Source organism: Henckelia pumila, chromosome 1, assembly GCF_033568475.1.
Source record: "Henckelia pumila isolate YLH828 chromosome 1, ASM3356847v2, whole genome shotgun sequence".
In the NCBI taxonomy this organism is placed as follows: domain Eukaryota; kingdom Viridiplantae; phylum Streptophyta; class Magnoliopsida; order Lamiales; family Gesneriaceae; genus Henckelia; species Henckelia pumila.
In genome coordinates this window covers 80,729,413-80,753,185 of record NC_133120.1, presented here as the reverse complement: position 1 = coordinate 80,753,185, position 23,773 = coordinate 80,729,413, and the positions used below count along the sequence as shown (strand labels likewise).

General features: G+C 31.3%; 2 protein-coding genes across 9 annotated transcripts; one reads left to right on the top strand and one right to left on the bottom strand.

Moving 5' to 3' along the window:
- Window positions 1-2,111: 2,111 nt before the first annotated feature.
- Window positions 2,112-6,833, bottom strand: LOC140875333 (uncharacterized). 7 transcript variants are annotated; one of them, XR_012148399.1, is made up of 11 exons: window positions 6,155-6,833; window positions 5,479-5,567; window positions 5,285-5,358; window positions 5,116-5,166; window positions 4,874-4,950; window positions 4,049-4,182; window positions 3,838-3,942; window positions 3,701-3,747; window positions 3,271-3,333; window positions 2,796-2,878; window positions 2,112-2,345 (listed from the first exon to the last, which is right to left on the bottom strand). XR_012148399.1 is itself a non-coding variant. In XM_073278994.1 (10 exons), exons 5-9 carry the CDS (start codon window positions 4,118-4,120, stop codon window positions 2,857-2,859), a joined length of 309 nt encoding a protein of 102 aa, XP_073135095.1. In that variant the 5' UTR covers window positions 4,121-4,182; window positions 4,874-4,950; window positions 5,116-5,166; window positions 5,285-5,358; window positions 6,155-6,833; the 3' UTR covers window positions 2,112-2,345; window positions 2,826-2,856. The 7 variants fall into 7 exon arrangements, 2 of the variants coding, with proteins under 2 accessions (XP_073135095.1, XP_073135097.1); XR_012148401.1 differs by lacking the exon at window positions 5,479-5,567 and having other exon boundaries at window positions 6,155-6,520; window positions 6,699-6,832; XR_012148402.1 differs by lacking the exon at window positions 6,155-6,833 and adding an exon at window positions 5,724-6,143.
- Window positions 6,834-14,705: 7,872 nt separating this feature from the next.
- On the top strand, window positions 14,706-18,760 carry LOC140883695 (ACT domain-containing protein ACR3). 2 transcript variants are annotated; one of them, XM_073290263.1, is made up of 9 exons: window positions 14,706-14,920; window positions 16,013-16,111; window positions 16,266-16,338; window positions 16,528-16,573; window positions 16,644-16,758; window positions 16,993-17,060; window positions 17,210-17,827; window positions 18,063-18,167; window positions 18,257-18,760. In XM_073290263.1, the coding sequence occupies exons 3-9, from the start codon at window positions 16,274-16,276 to the stop codon at window positions 18,578-18,580; spliced, it is 1,341 nt and encodes a 446-aa protein (XP_073146364.1). In that variant the 5' UTR covers window positions 14,706-14,920; window positions 16,013-16,111; window positions 16,266-16,273; the 3' UTR covers window positions 18,581-18,760. The 2 variants fall into 2 exon arrangements, with proteins under 2 accessions (XP_073146364.1, XP_073146372.1); XM_073290271.1 differs by lacking the exon at window positions 16,013-16,111.
- Window positions 18,761-23,773: the final 5,013 nt, after the last annotated feature.

Genomic DNA, 23,773 nt, shown 5'->3' with positions numbered 1-23,773 from the left:
AAAATTATTCTGGCACACTTGCGACACTAAGTCTCGAAATTCAAAGAAAAGAGAGAGAGTAGTGGAACGATTTCTTGCTACAAAAATATGGAGAGGAAATAGTGAAGATTAAAGCGTGATTTTCAACAAGGCTTACTCCTTTGCACTTAAATAGGAGACTACAAATCGTCCGAATAAAAAAGGAGATCTGCCTTGATTTCGAAGCTTTGGGGAAGAAAAATCTTACATCTTCATTCTTTGATTTAATTTTTGAAATTATATTGATTCTTGTCCAAAATATCAGCCATTACCTCGTTATCACAAAAAGAAAAGATTTTGGTTTCCATGCTTGGGAGTTTTATTCCTTATGGAATAAACTTGGGGCCAAAGTCTCGGGTTTCACACATTCAATTTGTGTTCGAAATCTAAATCTCTGCAAAAGATTTGATCATTAATTTTAACGACGATTTATTTTTCTTTAATTTTTTCGGTCATCCATATACACGCACTATTTTTATTTTTCATTATCATTGGATCCGTTTGATGTATTTTATAATATATACTTGAATAATTGAATTAATATTTTTTAATATTATTGACCCATACGATTAAAAATATATAGTATTAGAAAAAAATTAATTAATTAAACATTAGTAATAGATGAGTGGATCACGCTGATTGTAGGGCGTGAATCAGACACACAAAGGAATCATTGTTTGGTCACCGTATCATTCATTATCTTATCACCGTCTTGTCACGAACTTAGTCTTTCTAAGCTCACATGTGGTCTTTGTCCCACAACTCCATTCTTGCGAGTACTAACAAAGTAGTCTTAGAAGATGATCTTGGTAGTTAAGTGTATGAACTAGTAAAACTAACTTGGAGAATATGTACACTTAATTTGATTCTTTAATTGGTTGATTTACAAATGAGATCTTACACCTCTATATATACAAGTTCTCGATCATTTAGTGTATTTCACTCTACTCTATACCATAGAGCATTCTAATTAAATATTACATATTTACAAGAGTACTATTTTAGAATAATCCAAACCTTCTTACAAGTCTTTACATGTTTTTGGATCCATAGAGCATTCTAAATATTACATATTTACAAGCGTATTATAGAATAATCCAAACCTTCCTACAATTACAAGTCTCTATATATTTTTTGATCACCCTGAAAGCTTCTAGACCCAACTTTTTTCACATCAATATTCTAGATCTTCTCACGTTATATCTTCAATATTCTAGGCCCTTCCACATGTACCTAAAATCTTCACGCATTATCCACAATATTCAAGGTTCTTCCGCACGAATCTAGAACCTTCATATCTTTTCTCAATTTCTCTGGAACATTTCCTTGCCTCAGGAAAATACCAGAGAGCTAAAGAACATTTTTGATGCCACCAATCCTTCGTGACATCTTCTCATGCCCAATCTATATATTCTATTATATGACACACGTCAAAACTAGGGACAGAGCCACCCCAAAGGTTGGGGTGGGCTCCAGCCCAGTCTATTTTTTTTTAGTTAATAGTATATGAGATTTTGTTTTTATTATTGGGCTTAGCCTTACATAAAAAATTTTCCTTTATTCTTTTAATTTGTTTAGCCCACTAGTAAAACATATTATCACTAGTAGAAAAATCGCTTAAGACTTCGGTTAATAACCGAAGTCGTAGGCACTTAATTACCGAAGTAGTGTCACGTGAAGTAATAGGATACCTTTTTACTTCGCTGAATCGCCGAAGTCTTATACCTTAAATTACCGAAGTTTTTGGTCATTTTTTGAAAGCAGAATTGGACAGGTGCCGAAGTAAAAACATATATTTTACTTCGCTCATTTCATAAGTTACGAAGTAAAACATATGCTTATACTTCGTCTATTAAAGAAATTGCCGAAGTAAAATGTATTCTTTTACTTCGATTTTTAATGAAATTTTCGAAGCAAAAGATATGCTTATACTTCGGCAATTTTACTAATTGACGAAGTAAAAGACATTCTAAAAAACAAAAAAAAAATTTAAAAATAATATAAAATTTTCAATATTATAAATAAACCAAAATTTAAAATTTCAAAAATAAAATTTAATATACAATTTTTTAGTATTACAAATCACTCGAAATTAAATTCTAATGCAATGCACACTACAAAAAATACAAATTTTTTTTTTCAGAAACTAGGGACTAGAGGCGTGAACAAATAATAGAATTGTACAAGTAAATGGATGCAAATCATATTCTAAACTTAACACGCAAAACTCAAACACATTCAGGTCGGCCCTGCACTTCGCCCACCCACTCGTAAAGCCAGCCATCACCTCCAAAAGCAATCCATAATGCAAAGCCCATATTCAGTTCCTGAAAAAATAATTAATAACAATGACAGACTTTAATCAAAAATTATTTTTTCTTGATTTCATTCTTTCACTTGATCTAATCACTATGATAGGTACTGACAAGATTCATAAGACATTTAATCCCATAAAACACAAACTAGTTTTCATACAAGTGCACTTTCATCCAATTACATGTGATGAAATCATACGACATATTAAAAAAACACACAAAAAATACAATTCAAATCAAACTACAAGCTTCAACAGAATCTTAGCGATGAATCTTGCATTTTTTTAAATCATAACAAAAATTTTTCATTTTTTCATTTGATCACACCTAACTCCTTAATAACCTGCAAAGATCTAATCACTCAACTAACACTAGGATGAAAAATAGACACTAAATTAAAGATAGCTTAAATCACATTAGACAGTATTTTCAAATCACACCCAAAAATAAAAAATGGCATACTTTAAAACTGCATCTCCGAGTGTTTCCAACCTTTCCAAGGAGAAACGTTCTTTACATCCTGCTATGGTGAGAGCTTCCAAAATCTGATCATGAATGAAATTATTAGATCAAGTCATTAAATACCAAAGGAATTACAATTAAAGTTAATTGTTAACAGCTATAAAGGCGCATATCACCGATCTTGGAATATTTAAATCTCAGTATGATGTGCTAGAGATTTGGTTCTCATCTAAGAAACCATCCGATTATTCATTATTCATGGAGTATACTAAAAACTGTTGGATCTAAAACAAAGCTAAACACTTGAAAACATAAAGTTGATACATATTTTTTTTTGAAGCGATACATATCTTTTACCATTGCATAAAATATAAGCAAAAATAAAATTCCTCCAAATTGTCATGTGATCCACTGGCGTGTCGACATATTAGACATCAGCTGAATATAGATACTACAAAAATATATATTATCACACCTTAACAACAGATAGATATGAATCTGCCATCCCAACATACTTCCCCACCATTGCAATTTGAACCTGCAGAATCAGACATTCATCAGCCAATGTACAAAAATAAATCAGTCAAAAGCAGGTATCAAATGTTTGTTACTAACAGAGTTTTTTAGGTAATTGTCAAAATTCTCAGCTCGTTTAGTCCATTTTTGTAAATTGGGAAACTTGGAAACACTGAAAATTTACATGTATATAGTCAGGAAAACAATGCGGTTAAGGAAATAAATTTCGATATTCTACAGATCATTCATATATGAAAGAATGATACGATACAATACAATACAAGGAACCCCAAAAACATGTGTTCATAGAAATTATGTACGTCTATGATATACCAAAAGTACAAAGAAAGTATGAATAGAAGATTTAAAAAAATCAAATAAGAACTGACCTTAGTAAGTCCAGATGTTTGAGGATAGCTTCATCTGCATTTTGGTTCTAGTAAAAAAGTAAAAATCAATGTTAAAGGATGAACACCTCAAACAGCCAAGACTAGTGTAGTCTATTACCATATTTCTTGTAGTGTACCTTGTAGATGAGATCTCCTTGAAAACCACCAATCACCATTAGATTGTCCTTAACAGTCATGGTGCTTATCTGAACCCTTGTCACAGGTTGATCATCAAGATGTTTCTGCAGACAGGCTAATACATTCAACACTCCTAATACAGGCTAATACATTCAACACTCATTAAATTCCTGTCATATACTACAAAATAGCTTGAACAAGGGAACTCACCAAGGATATCACGATAGGTTTAGCGGCAATTAGGACCTCTTTACCTATCCTAAGAAAAGAAGACCAGCGCATCACAGAATAGTTTTGATAAGATACACATCATGTTTTGAGGTTGCGCACAAAAGATTCCTCAACTGAAATGCATGACCATTCAGTTAAAAGGCTTGTAAACTTTATCATAACCACATAACATACAGAGAACTGAGTAAAGTCCAGTCAAGATAGTGCGACAAGGAAACAAAGAAATTAAGAGTGTGGTCAGAAATGGAATGGACAAACACAACGTTCCAGTTCTGAAAAGTCTGAACAATGACACATTCACAATATAGTTTAGCGAGATAATCATGATGGATGTAACCTATTAAAGGACTCATGTTAACAGTGAATCAAAGACACCAAACCATTTCCTAGCGCAATAACTTTTCTATTGACTCTATACATGTACGTTTAAATTTTAGAAGATTAGGAAATGTTGGAATGCAAGACTAAAAACTAAAAAGAAAACCTATAGGCCAATGTTGAGTAAGAAGCTCAAAACTCAAGCTATTTCATCTTCAAATCACTTCACCCTGTAAAACCATGTTTGCTGCTTTCATTTAATAATGCTGCTACTAGTGGCAATTTAAATAAAAAAAAATACATTTTTTAATCAATTGTAGTAATTCAATTGAATAGTTTCACTCAATAAAAAAAATTTAGCTATAGTAAACAAATATTATTGTTGCAAGAGGAATAGGAAAAAAATATTCAATTGATAATGTGAATCTGCACATCTTCCAGAAAATAAACAAAATATAGCCCAATAACTTCATGCAAGAAGCTTACTGAAAGTTCCCAATTAAAGGTCCTTATTCCCAGCAACTCTTCCTATCCTTGCTTGCCATCTTCCATGCTGATGATGTCTGTTAAAGTACACAATCTTAATGTAATTTAATTTGTGAAAAATGTAATGACAGATACATGTATATCAATATGCTGGAAACTATATATTAATTCACGATCCATGTTGCTCATTCCCCATATAACAGGCATACATGAGATATATTAATACAAATAGGTTGATGTACCTTGTAACTCCCCGATAAATGGACGCGCCGCGAGAGAAACCGCTACTTTTGCTGGATTAAAAATATTGCAATTGTCAAATGATCAGCTCAAATAGATATAGACAAGTACTGTACCATTATGATTTTCACATTGATTCTTATTATTTATGTTATCAAAGCTTCAGATTACCTTCTTAATGATGCTACGTATTCCTGCCTAGTCATGTGCTTCATTTCCTCCACTTATTTCTCATAGTTTCTAATCTGAATCAATGTTTTGGAGGTAATCAGAAATTACAAGTTTTTAAAATTACAAATATTTGAATATTGGAACATATTTAGTCCAAACACATGAAATATTTAATGGGTACTCAAAGCACTGACAGGAAAATTTGTAGTGGTAGTTGTTCCCCAGTATTTCAAAGCTGCTAAATCATAAGCTCGAGCAACCTTTTCTTCCTTATCATAACCTCCTACATATATACACAGAAAATTATACGAAGTTCAGATCAAACAAAAACTTAAAGAAAATGGAAGATTTATATGAGACACAGTTATCAGTTTGAGCAACAATATCTCTTGAATGGCGGCAAATAATAGAGTTTACAGAATTAACATGCATGACTTACCCAAGTAAACTGCAGTAAGATTGAATCATCCACCAACAAGTTCATAGAAAGGAGACCAAAAAAAAAAAAAATCATGAGCGCAGTGTATTTCTTTATTTCTCACAGTTCAAGAAGGTTATGATATTTCAAAAATAATGTTATTGTGAGGGAATTTTTTGAATGCATGTTACGGGAAATCTAGTGTATTAGATTTAAGCCTACTCGAATTTTCAAGACTATTATGTTAGAAGTTTTAGGAATTTTGTCACAATCAAGACCTGTTTGCTATACATTGTCATCAGATACTTGAAGCAGACAAGGATTACTGGAAATCCATAGCGTACGAAGGAATTCCCCGAGGAAGGATATAAAGGAACAGGAAAAGAAGCCTTGAATTAAAAAAAACTAGAGATTTAAGTTTATTTTAAAACAGAGCTAGAATGCGACAATACCTTTTCACCTTGAGATTCTATGGCAGATGCTTGGGAGAAAGAAGAGAAGACAAGCTCGACCCGATAAACCTCAACTAAAAATTCTTCGATGCGATTTCCAAATGGCGAAGCTCGACCCGATTAACGTAAATACCAGCAGAAACTCAAAATCGATTTAAGAAAAGGCGATGCTTAGAGTCGATTACAACGAAGGGGGAAACATAAAATCGAAAGTGCCATAATCAATTCAAGAAAAGGAGGGAAGCTTAGAATCGATTACAGGGAGATAGAAGATGATGTATGCGTCGATGAGTTTATCGATTAGGGCATCGATCTGTGATTTTACATCGATTACAACTGATTTGGTACAAAATGGGATTGCCACAACTGCATCAAAGAACATATATTTAAATTGGATAAGAGGGAAAACAACAAAAAAACAGGGGAAAAAGTTGAGGCTTTCTCTTCCACAGGTCGACGGCAGAGCGGCGACGCGTTTGCACTTCGTTGAACTTGGTCATCTCCAAATCGGTAATGGAAAGAATGGAAAAATAGAGATTCTTACATAGATTAATGGTGATAATGGGAAATCCCTAGAGCAGGCGGAAGTGATGGAAGCAGGCGGACATCGATCTGTTGGGGAGAGAATGGGGAAGCCCTAAATGGATTTCACTTGAGATCGAGAGAAATTAAGGGCGAGACGAAGTAGGGTGGAAAATAAAAATAGAGAATTGTAAACGGATAACCTATTACTTCATCAAATAGAAATTAAAAATTTTATTTTTATCTTTTTACTTCATCAAATTTAATTTGGTGAAGTAAAAAGTCACTTAAAAATTTAAGTGAAGCCCGTTTTTTTAATTGATGAAGTCTAATGTACATTTTACTTCGTTGATTTTAAAACCGCAGTAAAAAACTATGTATTACTTCGGCAATAATGATCGCCGAAGTAAAAAATAGCGAAGTAATATGCAGAAATTCTACTAGTGAATGGATTTCACTTGAGATCGAGAGAAATTAAGGGCGAGACGAAGCAGGGTGGAAAATAAAAATAGAGAATTGTAAACGGATAACCTATTACTTCATCAAATAGAAATTAAAAATTTTATTTTTATCTTTTTACTTCATCAAATTTAATTTGGTGAAGTAAAAAGTCACTTAAAAATTTAAGTGAAGCCCGTTTTTTTAATTGATGAAGTCTAATGTACATTTTACTTCGTTGATTTTAAAACCGCAGTAAAAAACTATGTATTACTTCGGCAATAATGATCGCCGAAGTAAAAAATAGCGAAGTAATATGCAGAAATTCTACTAGTGTATGCTCATAGACTTTCAAAATCGATTTGTCTCCTACGCTAATAGGCCGTTGCTTATTTATGATGAAACTCCACTCTTCACGCTGAACCTCCAAAGTGTAAATATTTAAGTCAGCTCAGTGTCAATAAGTTTTTTGGCTACGTCCCTGGTTAAAACCGTTGAATTATGACAGTGTGTTAAAGATCCATCATTAATTTTAGTTTTGTTTTCTTTAATTTCTCATTCCATCAGCACACTATTTTGTACCCCTAGCTTTTAGGACAATTGGATCCATTTGATCTATTTTATAATATATATTTGTATAATTGAGTTAATTTATTAATGTTATCCACTCATATGATTACAAATATATAATAGTAGTAAAATATAAATTAATATTCATAGGTAAGATATAGCGATCACGTTCATTGTCGAGCGTGGATCGGACGCACAAAGTAATAATATTTGATCGCCGCATCATTCATTATTTTAAGGGTGAATTGATGTTCAGTCCCTAAATTCAAAAATAAATAAAAAATCAGTCTCTTGTCAGAAAAAATTTGTTTGCACTCCCTGGGCCCACATTATTTTACTCGGATAAAATTAAGTACAAAACATTGAAAATATGGTACAAATACTGAGCACTAATTGTTCAAGATCGAGTACAAAAATACAATTTTGAGTATAAAATCTAAACATTTTTATTAATGTGAACTTGCAACATGTGTTTGAGTACTCAAAAATCATATATTTGTACCAGATCTAACACATTGGGTACTCAAAAATCACATATGGGTACCATATTTTCAATGTTTTGTACCGATTTTCCTCCAAATAAGATAAATGTGTTATTAATATCAATATTTTTTAGTTCTAGAAAATCATATATTTATACTAGATCTAACATATTTGATACTCAAATATCATGTATTTGTACCATATTTTTCATGTTTTGTACCGAATTTTATCCGAAACAAAACATGTGGGCCCAGGAAGTTTAAACAAAGTTTTTTTCTGACAGGGATTGATCATTAATTTTTGTTTAGATTTGGGGACTGAATTATAATTAATCGTTATTTTAATACGTTACACTTTGTGTTCCAAACATAACTCTTTTCATTATTAATTTTAATTAAATTTTCTTTAATTTCTCATCATCTCAGGTAACCATGAGTTTCCCCATCCATCCACACTCTATTCTCATCTCTGTTAAAGCTCCATTTTCTTTACATAAATGAGATCATATTTTGTGACTATTTGTAAGGCCCGAAAATATTAAGTTATTAATTATGAAATTTGAGATTTAAATTCCGTATTTTGGAAAAATATTTATTTGAGAAGTTATGGAAATTAGAGATTTAATTTCCGAGCCGAAAATATTTAATTGGAGAAGTTACGGATTTTGAGAATTAAATTTCGGGAATTCTGAAATTAAAAGAATAAATATTCGATTTGAATATTTATGGAATTTAAGATTAAATTCCAAGTTTTGGGAATTAATATGATTTAATTCGAAAGTGAAACCCGATCAGGGGTTGATTTGAAAATATCGAAGTTGCAAGGGCTAAAGTGCAAAAGGCCAGGATTAGTTAACTTAATCCGAACTTATTTAATTTTAATACGAGTATATTTAATTTGGAAATATTTTGAGTTTTGATTTAAATTCTAATATTCTTAAATTATTTAGGATTGAAATTGAATTAAAAATAAGGTCGAGAGCTGAATTGCAATTTACGAAGTTTCAGCGACTAAATTGCAATTTATGCAATACATATCCGATTTTATTATATTATCATTATGTATACGTGTTATTTCATTTTGCATTCAGAAAACTTGAAGAACAGAGGAAGCCGAGACCTTTGTTTTCTTTTGATTTCCGATTTTCAAATCATCGTAACTTTTGATCAGCTCGTCCGATTTTGATTCCGAAAATTGTTCTGAAATCCTTGCGACGAGGACTTCGGATTGATATAAGTCTTGATTTATTTCGGTGTGTTTTTAAGATTGAAATCTGGTAGAGATCAGATTTGATGGTATATTTGTGTTCTTGAACGTTTATACTTCGTATATTCAAAATTGAATCGACGAACGGCTATTGTTTGTGTTTGTTATGAATTCCAGATTATATTCGATGATTATAGTTGCGGATATGAGGAGTATGATGATGTTTTGCTGATTTGACTATGCGTATGCATAGTATTGAAGTTGGAAATGGTTTCGATATTTCGTCGGTTACCGATTTTCAATCGCTACGTCGTCGATTCATGTTTTGAAACCGTTTTGATAGCCTATGACTGAGCTGAGATCTTCTTTGAGATGTTATTGATATTGTAGAAATTTTATTCTTCAATTTCAGATTAGTTTTGAAGGCTAACGAATCAAGAACTTTGAATTCGAACCGAAGAATAAGAAGTTGAGGTTTGAAGTGAATTTGGTTGAAGATGAATGATGATTTTGAATCGATTATGAAATGATAAGTTGAATGAAGTTTGATATGAATGTTTTGATGTTATGTTTCAGATTTGAAGCGTTCAAAACAGAGAAAATACGAAGGTATAAGACGACATCGCGAGTCAGGGATTTGAAACTCGAGAATGAAGCTTCTTGAGTTGTCCCGCCAAAATCACATACTTGTTTATCTTTTCGATTTGATTTTGATGTTTTCGATCCATCTCAAGTATGGGATTTTTGAGTTTGAGTCGATACGATGATGATATGATATTATATTGAATTGATTTTATGCCAAGATCTGAGGCGATCTTATTTTCTAGTCTGCGACGACTACGATAGATGGATATCCATGTCAAGATCGGTTACGAATCTTGATGGCAACGACGATATATGAATCAATTCTTGATCTATATATGCGTTATTTACTCTATTGTTGAGTCGATTATGATTAGAGTTGATATGATTTATTTAACGCTTTATATGTCGATTATACTGAGAATGATTTCTCACCGGAGTTTATCCGGCTGTTGCTTTGTTTTGTATGTGTGCATGACAACAGATGGGGCAGGAGCTAATCAAAGACGACATTGATAGCTCGGGAGAGAGATGTAGCAAGTGTGGACTCGTGTTTAAGCTGAATAATGGTAGATAGATAGCATCAAACATGTTAGAACTATTATGGTTTGAAGTTCATGTATGAAACTCAATGTAGTTATGACTTTTATTGCTTTTTGAACGATCCGTTTGATGTACCAAATGCATGATTATATGCTTGAGACTTCATATATGTTTATATGAAAGTTCTAGAATTGATAAACTATGTTTTAGAGTTGGTTTTTGATGATTTGGATTGAAGGTCAAGCTTTGACAACAAAATGAAATCTGCAGAATTCTAAAGCAGAGGAGCCCGCTCGATCGGATGAACTCCACCGATCGAGCGAGGTCATTAAATTGCAAAAACAGAGAATTGGGCAATTGAAGCTCGCTCGATCGTTGGAGTGCATGGGATCGAGCGCGGTCTGAAAATCCTAAAATTCGAGAGCTGAGGAAATTGGGCTCGCTCGATCGGACGAGTTCATCCGATCGAGCAAGGTTCTTGAATTTAAAAAAAAAAAAATTTAGCTCTTGGCTTTAATATTCCTTTATTGCTTGATTAATTGTGTTTTAATCATTAATTGTCCTAAGATGAGATTAGCAACCCGATGTCCTCACACTATTGGATCTATTTAATCTATTTCTATTACATACTTGAATAATATAATTAAGTTAATTAGTTTTATATATATTATTGACTCATGATCAACAAATCCATAATATTAGAAAAAAAAATTAATTAATTAAATAAACATATTCATAGATGAAGGAAAGATATGTCACTCAATGTAAAAGAGTGGATCGTGCATACAAAGATTATCGTTTGGTTGTCAGATCATTCATTATCTTAACATGTATACTTGGTATTCAAAACATAAATCTATTTATCAGCAATTTTAATTATGTTTTCTTTAATTTCTCATTCCATTTGTTAGGAAATCAAATATTTACGTTTTGATGTTTAACAAACAAATGGAACAAAAGCAGAAGTAGCATAACTTAAGTTACTGAACAGAATCAGATCGAAGAACCTAAATAGCACACAGTAAAATAAGACTAGATCATAACATCATATTAATTAATTAACTAGTCCAAACTATTATCCAAAGATCTTTAGTATACTGAGTAGACTTCGAATTGCGCAGCCACATTTTACCTTTTCACAATGAATTAAAGGACCAACGAATGTATTTGAATCAAGATGACTGTTATCTTTGTATATATAAATATAGATCATAGCATACAGAAGAAACAAACCGGCTTACAAGAACTCGCATCACTTACAACTTAGCAAAGAACAACTGAATACTTTAAGTTGTTACTTACATTCACAAGAAGAGTTTGGCGCTTACATAGAAGATCATATATAAAGCCGAAGAACACTAGCACATGTATCAAGATACATCAGATCTCTTAGGATCACTTCGTGTTATGTGTTGAGTTGTACAATCTTTGTAAACTAATCAGTTGAGTGAACTGACCAAAACACTCTTGTAAGAATCGGTAGAGAACTGATTCATTGAATCTAGGAGTCTCATGAGTTGTAGGGTAAGTCCTAGCTAAGGTGGAGTGTTGCAAGAGTTGTAATACTCAAAGTCCTCTAGTGATACCTTCTAGCATAATTAAAAGAAGGGGTGACGTATGAGCAGTTAAGTTTTCGAACATCCAAAAACAATATACTGTGTTGTTTACTGCCTTTTACACTTGGACACCAGTAGAATCAACAGATGCAGTCCAATCTCCAAGTTGACCTCTTTTCGCACAAGTATATTTGTTAGTCGATTTGCGAGATCCAAGACGAAGGAGAGTTCAGTGGCTCACACTATTAAACTCACTAAGCAGCAATCAACTACTGTCATCACAAATCAGCATCAGGCCAATAGTAGCTCACTAGTACTTGTCTACCCAATAACAATAACAAATCGATCCTGACACCATTTAATCATCAGTTAGATCAGTACGTCCATCCATCCACACACTATTCTCACCTTAAATTTCTTTTTATAAATTATATCCTTTCGTGACTATTAGATCAATTTGATCTATTTTTATAATATATACTTGAATAATTGAGTTAAATCTCAAAACAAAAAGTGAGTTAAATTATTATTTTTTAATGTTATTGACCCATAAGATCACAAACATATTATATTAAAAAAATTAATTAATTAAATAGATATTCAATAAAAGAAAAACGATCACACTGTAACGTGGATCACAAAAAAGAATCATCACTTAAGAGTTAGTTTAATATTATCTGCATCGATAATAATTCTTCGTATATTACAATATCATTAAATCATGTGAGTTCTTGTATATTAATAAAATGTGATATCATGTGTTGAAAATTCAAAAATTAAAATTTAGTCACTATCATATAAGAAAAATACTCCAGTATAACGTTAAAAAAAATCCCAATCTTTCGGTAGCCTTACCATGCACATTAGTGTCTCAAACCTAAATTTCTGCTAAAGATTCATTTTATAATGACTCAACCACTCAATGGCTCCCCTGTCAATTCATCCATCCACCGTACCCCTAATTCTCACCTCCATTTTCTTTATATAAACCATGCAGATTCCATTTTCCCTATCCAAGTTCACATACAGAGACACCTCAGACCTACTATTCCGACGTTGAAAGTTTTAACGCCCTTCTCAGTTGTGGGTTTCATGAATATATATACGTACGTATGATTTTTTTTTTTTTGCAAATTTCAGATGTAATAAATAAAATTAAGGGTCTTTCTTGAGGGATATATAGTTGAACGAATCTTAACTAGTTTATATGTTTAATACAATGACTTTAAATTGTTTTCTGGGTTAGAAATTTAACTTTTTAAATTTGTTTATCTTGGTAAATTCAAGCCCTATTTCTTGCTTTGGTGCCAAAAACTGAATTCTAAAAAGAATTCAATTCAGGGGTGAAATCTTTGTTTTGTTTTGTTTTGTTTTTTTCTTTGAAAATATATGATTGATTAGAAGAAAATTTAAATTTCAAGGGGATGTATATATCTATCATCCCTGGCCAGAGTCTATTAATTTCCAGTGTAGAATTTTGGTGATTTGGTCTAACGAAAACCTTCTATTACTAGTTACTACTGATTTGCCCAGGGTCTATCTCCAAAATGGTACAAAACTGGATAACGTGGAATCAATGTGTAATAAAAATCATGTGATACGACGTGGATACGATAATTTTAACAATTGAGATTACATTTCAAAAACACTGATCATCTTGCGAACATGTTCAAAATTTTAAAGCTAAGCTCGAATTCGATTGATAATATTGTAGAATTTTCAAAATTCGAATCAAACTAAAAGCTCGAATACACTTCTTAGAAACGATGAGTATATAAAGAGTTTAAAGAGGAAAAAGTAAACAGACTGATTCATTATTCTGGTACAGAATCAACCCTTCAAGCATGCATATCCAATTGGTTGCAGTTAATTTTGTTTAAAATGGAATAAGATTCCATTTCTATTGGTTAAAAAAAAATGCCAAGTTTGAGATGATACCAATTATCCACCAGTCTTTTGTGGTGGAGGTTTATCTATATATTCTATTATATAAAAAATGAGCATGCTATATTAACTATTTTGAAAATATCAAAAAATATTATTTTATAATCATCTCGTCATATTCACTATTCCACTAAACTTCTCATTCACTTCATGTTTTGCTTTAAAAAAAACATATTAAAAAAATTATATATACACAAGCAAAACGTGTGCATTTTTCATTAGTATATATATTATTATTAATTATTCTAAACCGTGCTAAACTAGCAATGATTATGTAATCAATTATGCCAAACCAGTCCTATTTAATATTTAATATCAATAATAAATGTTGAAGCCTCCAACTTGTGTTGGAGTTGACAGAAGAGTTCGATAATTTTTTTATCAAGTTATCTTTGAGCAAATCTACCACACACAATATGTTCAGATATAATTTATCTAGTTAGCATGATTTATTAATTATTATATTAATTCGAATCTTTACCCAGCACAAAAAAATAGCCATATTTTTGGATTTCCCCGTAATGAATGATTGAAAGTTGAAACCCAGTCCTATTTTTATAATATATAATTTTGAATAATTGAGTTAGATTTTTAATAACATTATTGATACGATAGTGACATGGTTCGGTTGCGGAATCTTTCAATTTGTGTTCCAAACCTAAATCTCTGCTAAAGATTTGATCATTAATTTTAACGACGTTTTTCTTTTTCTTTAATTTTCTCTGTCATCCCAACACACACGCACTATTCTCACCTCCATTATATAAACGATACAGATTCCATTTTCCCTCTCTAAATCATCCACTGTTACAGAGAGAGCTCAGTGCTATTCCGACGTTGAAAGTTTTCAGGCCCTTTTTCTTTTGTGATTACACATACCAAACACGCACTCTCTAAATCAACCTTTAGTTTCAGAGCTCAGGTGATTTCATGCTCTTAATTTCTTATGTGGGTTTCATGAATATATATACATATGTTTTTTTTTTTTGGTTTTTTTTTTTTTTTTTTGTATATTTCAGATGTAAAATCAAGAATTTTTCTTGAGGGATAGTTGAGCGAATGTTAACTATTTTGTGTATTTAATTTAATGACTTTAAATTGTTTTCTGGGTTTGGGATTTAACATTTGAAATTTGTTTATCTTGGTGGATTCGAGCTCTATTTCCTCTATCGCTTTTGTGTCGATTAACTTTGTCTATTACAGTTTTATTTCCTTGGTTTTGTTGTTTTTGTCCAGGCAACTCTGTAAGGTTAGTTATACTAAGATAGTGTTTGACAGAGCTTTTAGGAAGCATTTAGAAAGCATTTTTCGGCTTTTTTTTAACAAAATTTTAATTTTTTGTGAAATTTTGTTGTTTGAGTGAGTTTTTAGGAAGCATTTCTCGACTTTTTCTTAACAAATTTTTAAATTTTTGTGAAATTTTGTTGAGGAAAAGCTGAGAAGTGCTTTTTAAAAGCTCTCCCAAAACACTACGTATGTATACTTAGCTGCCTTTGTTTTTCCTGTCAGCTGAAGTGGGAATTTATATTAGCTTTGGTACCAAACTGAGGTCTAAAATTCATGGGGTGAAGCTTTAATTTGTAAGAAAAATTAAAATTTAAGGGGGTGTCTGTCCATCATCCCTGGCTCAGTCTATTAATTTCTAGTGTAGAATTCTGGTGATTTAGTACTTCTGATAACGAAAACCTTCTGTTATTATTGAGTGGTGGTCAGGTTTTTCGGCCTTAATCCCTCGAATGGCTCTGGCTCGTATACTTTAAGCCAGCTAGCATAGTATGATAGCTTAATTCATAACTTGACTACATGTTGAAATCTAAGTATTATGGTGTCTTCTCAATGCGTTTGTGCATGAACATTGAAATTTATTTTGTTTCCGTAGCTAGTTGTGCATAAATATTGGTTCAGATTAGTCTTACTCTTAATTTCTTAGGACAAAACAATGAACCAAATGGTGAATATTTTGGGTATTTTGTGACTCTGCAGTCTACAACTAATTGTATCTTCTTATATGCAGTCGGATCATTTGTAACATGTAAATCTTTTGTCAAAAGAATCCAAGGAAGGATCACTTTTTAATTAACCACCGAAACTCACTACTGTGCGTCCAATTCAGGTAGCCGCCTCTGACAAAAAAATCAGCATTTCTTCATTGTTTTAATTTAGTTTTCAAGGATTACTTACGCAAGAAGTGTCAGTATGATGATATTTTGGTTCGTTATGAAATGCCATTTGACTTCTTGGTTAACCGTTGGTGGTGTTCTGTGCAGACAAGATAATGGGTTCGTGGGCATACTTTGATCCTGAATACGAGACATTAAATATCAGAATAAATCCTCCACAGTTCAGTTTCAAAACCTTTTACTACTACTTTCACTTACTTTGATACATCTTGACATGTTTCTGTTCTTTTTCCTAACTCTAATCCCTATTATGTGCTACGATTTTCTCGTTTCTACACACAAAGTATGCTCGTTGAATCATGATATTTTGGTTTTGTGATTTTAAATTATCTCAGTTTACATGTTTCAGGGTTTCTGTGGACAACTCTAGTTGCAAGGACTGTACTCTGGTCAAGGTAACTCTTGCAAATTAATTGATTGATCAGAATCAAACATCCATAATTTTAATGTTTATGTGATTCTCAGGTTGATAGCATGAACAAACCAGGGATCCTGCTTGAGGTGGTGCAAATTCTTACTGACCTTGATCTTATAATTACTAAAGCCTACATCTCCTCCGATGGCGGCTGGTTTATGGATGGTACGATACACTTCATTGTGAATATTTATTGACTTGAGTGATCAAATGAAATGTCGATAATGTGTATCAATAAGCAATGTTATGAAACTAAAGGTGTACAATTGTGTTTCTTCTTTTGGCCATCTATTTTGTTTATATCTTTTACTCGTGCAAGAATATTAAAAACTCGAGTGTGAGTCAGAAGCTCCTTTCGTGGCTAAAATGCTTGTCATATTTTCTATTCTTCCTCAACAGTGTTTCATGTCACTGATGAACAAGGGCGCAAGATTAGGGACAGTCAGACTATTGAGTACATAGAGAAGGTTTGATTTTATCTTAAACTGTTCATTGTTTTCACATTACTCCGTTCCTGCGCAGAGGAGCTAACAGTCTTGTACTAATGTCCTGTGAAATAGTTTTATTTGGAGTCTAAATGGGTGAGTCTATGATTTTTGTTGTTAATAAACTATAGGCTTTGGGACCCAAGGGCTACACCTCTGGCATATTGAAGGCTTCTCCTGAGAAGAGAGTGGGAGTGAAATCCATGGGAGATTACACCACTATCGAGCTTATAGGCCGGGACCGCCCCGGTCTCTTATCGGAGATTTCTGCCGTGCTTGCCAATCTCCACATCAACGTAGCTGCTGCCGAAGTCTGGACTCATAACAGTCGCATAGCATGTGTTCTATATGTTAATGATGACACGACATGCCGTGCAGTGAATGACGCATCTCGATTATCATCTGTGGAGGAGCAGCTCAAAAATATTCTTCGAGGCTGTGGGAACGAAGAAAATGTTGCTCACACAAGTTTCTCGATAGGTTCCACACATATTGACAGACGACTCCACCAACTATTATTCGCTGACAGGGACTACGAGTGTACTTTCTCGGAAACCAAAGAGGACTCTCCTCCGTCGTTCAAACCAAAGGTTGTGATCGAGAGGTGTGAAGAGAAAGATTACCTGGTGGTGTCTGTCAGGTGCAGAGATCGACCGAAGCTTATGTTTGATATCGTGTGCACACTTACAGATATGCAGTACATTGTTTTCCATGCCACTATTTCATCAGATGGCCCGCACGCTTCACAGGTAATTGCTCGGTTTCTTTTCTTGAATCGATGTACGTTATGTTTCATTGATTGTTTTGGAAAGACAGGAAGCTAGAGACCTAAACTTTAGGATAAAACTCTCTTACGTATTTCACAACATTGAAAAAAATTTGAAAGGTACTAAGGTTTGGGGTCTGAAACCGCATTTAAAAAGACTCGAGTTCAGCTGAGTTTTGACCATTTTACTGAGGATACTAAACAGTCTAAACTTGTAGGAATATTTCATTCGTCACATGGATGGTCGCACATTAGATACCCAAGGAGAGAAAGAGAAGGTCATCAAATGTCTCGAGGCCGCAATCCGACGAAGAACAAGCGAGGTAACCTCACCAATCACCCTCCTGAACAAGCCAAACTACACTTCTTACGTATCTCTAATCACATATCACATGTTTGGTAACCTTATCAGGGCCTAAGCCTGGAAATATGCGCAAAGGACCGAGTAGGCCTCCTGTCGGAAGTGACTCGAGTGCTTCGAGAAAACGGGCTGTCCGTCACGAGAGCAGGTGTCTCCACCGTCGGAGAGGAAGCCATGAACGTGTTCTATGTGAACGATGGGTCCGGGAATCCAGTCGACGCCAAGATCATCGAAGCATTACGAAAAGAAATCGGGCGCACGATGAGGGTTAATGTGAAAAAAGCTCCAATAGATGTTAAAGCAGCAGCTGAAGGAGGTGGATGGGCTAATACGAGCTTCTTCTTCGGAGGTTTGTTGGAAAAGTTCCGCAGCTAATTATAAATATTTGTACATATCTTGATTTGTACCATATTGACACCAACTTCAATTCTGGGCTAGTTTCCATGTGTTCACAGTACACATACGAGGAAAGATTGTAATAAAAGCTCGGATTACCTAACAAACATGCATGATCATGAGCATTCAAGCTAAATAAATTTGATTTTCTAAAATTCACATGACATCTTTAAATAATTGATTATATAAATTGTCTGTCTGTATTATTAATTTTAAGAGCAAACAGCATACTAGTTGCCCAAAAAAAAAAAAAAGCACACACACGCAACCTCTCGTATAAAACCAAGGGGAAATTATTATTATTTCTTTTTGGCTCTTTGTGATTTTTGCCGATTTCGATCACAGTCCGTTACAGTTATTTTGTTTTGTAGAAAATTTTAGTATTTTTTTTTTCAATCGTGAAGTTGACGTGGCACCAGTTTACTGCTAAAGTATGGAGTGACTCATCAACGCATCAATTGATGTAAGTTGATCTGTTTTTTTGTTTTAGACATATAACTTTTTCAAAGTTTGGTCATTTGGTCTTTGTTTTCATCGGAAGTCACTATATCCATGAATATTATTTATTTGACACTGATAGTGTTTTATATGGCTCATTTGACAAGAATTAACCATATATTACATAAATTAAAATTCATCACACAAAAATAAAGGAAAAAGCAAAAAAAAAAAGACACCCAATATTCCCAAATCGGGGAAAAAAACAGAAGAACAACGACGTCAAATAAGTAATATTCGATTGATTTAGTGACTCTCGATGAAAAAATGACCAAAACAAAATAAAAAAAAAAACCAAATTACTGGACTAAGACCAAACTTTAAAAAGTTATAGGACTAAAACCAAAACCAGACAAAATTAAATGACTAAAATTGCAATTTTTTCTTTTAAATTTGATAATATAAAAGATCAAAATTGTAAAAAAAAACAAACATACGAAACAAAAATGCAATTTTTCATAAAATTAATGAGCTTTTAAAATCCTGTTTTTGGGAACCCAAGAAAAATTCCTTTTTTTTGGAAAACATTGGGTTTTGGATCTTTATTTATTTATTATTGTTTTTTTTAGATGAGATTTTAAATCTTTATTGGTTTTTTTTTTATTTACCAAAAAATCTTTATTGGTTGTGCACATTGTACTAAAAAACGAGGATATTAGATTCAAAAAAAAAACGAGGATATTATATAAATTAACTTAAAAAATCCTTAATAAAATATTTTTTAAAAAAAATAAAGTAAAAGCCAAGATGGCTCAAAGAAAATGATTGAAAATTCCCTGGTGAAATTTGGTTCACAAATATTCGAGATATTTCGCACAAGTTTCACAAGTTACTTGAGCAAAATATCTTGAAAAATACTTGTAGACCAACTTGCCCAAACGAAGAGCCCTAGATTTGTTTGGGCCAATTCCTTTTTTCGTTTTCCACTTAAATAAGAATCTCTCGATGTGAACATTGGAGTAAGTTCTATTATTGTTGGTTAATGAGTAACCAAATCATTCATCGGAGAATCTATATATCAACACATATGCATAATTAATTTTATAATGCTAACATAACAAATTATGGGATGTTAGATCTTTTATTAAGGTAATATCTTAAGATAAGTTGAAATAAACCTTACTATTATGGATTGCGCTATTGTGTGTTTGTATTTTTTTTTAATGGAAAAAAAAATAAACATAAATATGAAAAAATACAAAAAACAATGTCGGAAATAGTAAAATACAAAACTTTGGGGGAAAATATTGCATGTTTTTATAAACCTTTTTGTAACGAAAAAAAAAAGTCCATAGTAATATGGGGGAAAAAAAAAACAAAATCTAATGTAGTAATATAGAACTTCGGGGAAACGAAAAAAAAAAAAGGAGAAAGAAAAGTAAATGAGATCCTCATACAAATGTAACAAAGCTTCTCGTCATTAGCCTTTTATGGAATATAGATTATACACAAATGACGCCTAACTATTTATGATTACACTATATATAATTGTTTTGATCTTTTTCTGTGTATTTAAAAGTTGATTGATCAAAAACAACCTCAACACTTCACATTATATAAAAATTCTCTAAGATTGTCTTTAGATTGATAAATTTTAAATTCATTGATTTGAATCATAGTTTTATTATCTATAAAAGCAATTGATTAAATTTTAAATTATTCATTTACTTATTTAAAATTAGTAATTTAAAATATAATTGATTTAAAATGACATCATCATTTGGTGAAACTTGAAATCCTTACTAATTAACATAAAATGTATAAGAAGTAGATTTGAAACTTATAGTTTTAATTATTTCTCTCAATAGAAAAAAAACAAAAATACATTTGAAAAATCATTTCATCCAAACACAACATACGATTGACATTCATTTTTCCGTATTCAATAAAATTTAATCCACTAAAATTACAGCATAAAAGTAAAAGTTGGCACTATCTATGTACACCTCTTTATATTATATTGTAAAGATAATGTCACACAAATTATATTTAATATTTTCTTTTGATCAAGTAATTATCTTAATTTGTTTTATATGAACAAAAAGTTTAGCATCAGAATATTTTCGAAAATAATACAATATTTTTTTTTGAAACAAAGAATAATACAATATATATTTTATACATACATACTTATTATCCATACATGGCCATATATTTAACTAGTTTTTAATATATAATATGGGAATCTCCTTGTTTGCATGATTGTGTAAAAAAATAATTATTTTATGTTATCACCATTAAAGTATATATATCCACAGTACTGATAATGATAATCATGATCGATCTAAAAAATGCATGTAGACGAGAACAAAGCAAAGATGCAAAGTATACTATACATTCAATAAATTTCCAATCTGCTGTTCCAATTAAATTATTATTTTTTAAATAATAAGAATAATAATAATGAATGATGCATTATATTAGGCTATTAGCATGTACGATACACATGCCATGCATTGCCAGGAGTATTTTAAATATTTATTTTTCCAAATTCTGTATATTTTACATAATTTATTTTCATGTTCTGATATTAATTTTCGAATATTAATATATGGATTTTTATAGTTTAGTGTGATATTTAATTTCATGGCCTTAAAATGTTTCATTAAATTTACTATCCGCATATTTTGCATCTGAAATTCAACTAAGATGCATGCATGGAGTAAAGTTGATCATGAAATTGAAAAGGAAGATTTTGACCAAAGGATTGCGTTAATGGAAATCAAAGAAACTTTTCAAGCAAATGAAAGTTAATTTAGAGCAAATCACATTATATTATTCTGTTTTATAACATATATTTTGAATTTTATAAGTTTATTGAAAAACACAATATCCCCATGTTATTTGATTAAGTAAAGATTAAGAACCATTTTGCTCCAAGCTCAAGAAAAGCAGAGGTTCCAATCTCACATAAAGCTATTTGGAATAATTATTTCTAAGTTATATTGTGTCTTTTTAATATACTACACGTACGAGTTACAACCATTTATTAGAATAATTTTTCTTTAAAAAAAACTAATTAATAATAAAGAACATCATAGACTATTCCATAAAATACATAACATTAAACATATTATTAATTATTTTAAAAGAGTAACCCATTAACCACAAATAACCATAATGATTTTTTCCCCAACCAAAAAAAAAATGCAAAGTGGCTAATAATTAATTGTGGCGCTTAATCAATCATTCATCCTGAGGTCGCATATGTGACAAAGACATTTAATCGGTAGAATTAGCATAAATAAATATTCCCCACAACCAATTTGGAGATAACTATAAAATAATTAGCTAGACATCTACAATTATATTAATAAACCTCTAAAGGGGTCAAAAAAGCAGTAATTAATTCCACAACTTTAAGCCACGGTTTCGTATCTTATTAAAGTTCGATTAATTAATTTGGTTCATTCTTTTTTAATTTGGACATATAAAATAATTAATTTCATGTATATATATACACGCATGCACACTATATGTTATCACCATTCGATTGTCTTTTTCAATGATCTTAAAAAAGTATCGGAGTTAATATTTGTCATTAACAAATTTCTCTAAAAATCGTACGCTAGCACATTCGATAAAATTGGAACGACACATAAAAATGTCAAAAATTGTATGCTATCGAAGTATCTTTGTAACCGCATCTATATATTTAATTTAATTATTTTTGCAATATCCATAATATGTATATAATTATTTACTAGTATTTTGTTGCACACGTTGCGTGCTCGTACATTTTATTTTTTTAACGAAAAAAATAAATAATAAATAGTAAAATTAAAAAATAATAAAAATATAACGTTTACCTAAACAAATATTCACAAAAAATATATATATCTTATAAAGTGAGTGTTATTTTTGTAAATAAAATAATATCAAAGGGCACAAAGTGAATGGCTAGAAAAGAGAAAACCGTATAAAATGACTATTTTGCCCAATAATTTTGGTTTTATCTTACTATATTATTATAGTAGAGAGACTCTCTAATTAACTAACTTTTAATTGATTGGTGAAGCTTGATATGAAATTACGATTATATCCTAACTTAATTTTTAACAAAATCAAAATTATTAAACAAATTAATCATTTTTATATAATCTCCTCTTTTTTTAGCCATTAAAAACAATATTATTTACCAAAATGACACTCGCTATATTTGTTTGTATTTTTGAATTTTAGATTTAGATATATATATTTTTTGAAAAATTTAAATCATATAATTATCACTCTTAACATTTTGAATATCTAATTCATCATGTGAGTTCTAAAATAATATGAAAATTAATTAACATAAAAAAATTATATATATGCACGCGTTGCTACTTGAAAATTAAGTTAGGAGATAATGATAATTTCAATCAAACTTCACCAATTAATTGAAATTTTATTAATTAAAGGATCTCTACTTTAATAATATAATAAGATAATATATTATTAGTACCCATCCGTTTCAAAAAATAAAAATAAAACGTCTCACACACATTAACATTGCTCATATTTAAGTGGAAATCATTGAAGGCTTAGAGCAGTTTCACTTCACACCTTCAATGGTAATATATATATATATATATATATATATATATATATATAATATATATATATATATATATATATTTGCAATGGTAATAGATTTGAAGATGACCAGGAATTATGTTAAATATGTAATTTTCG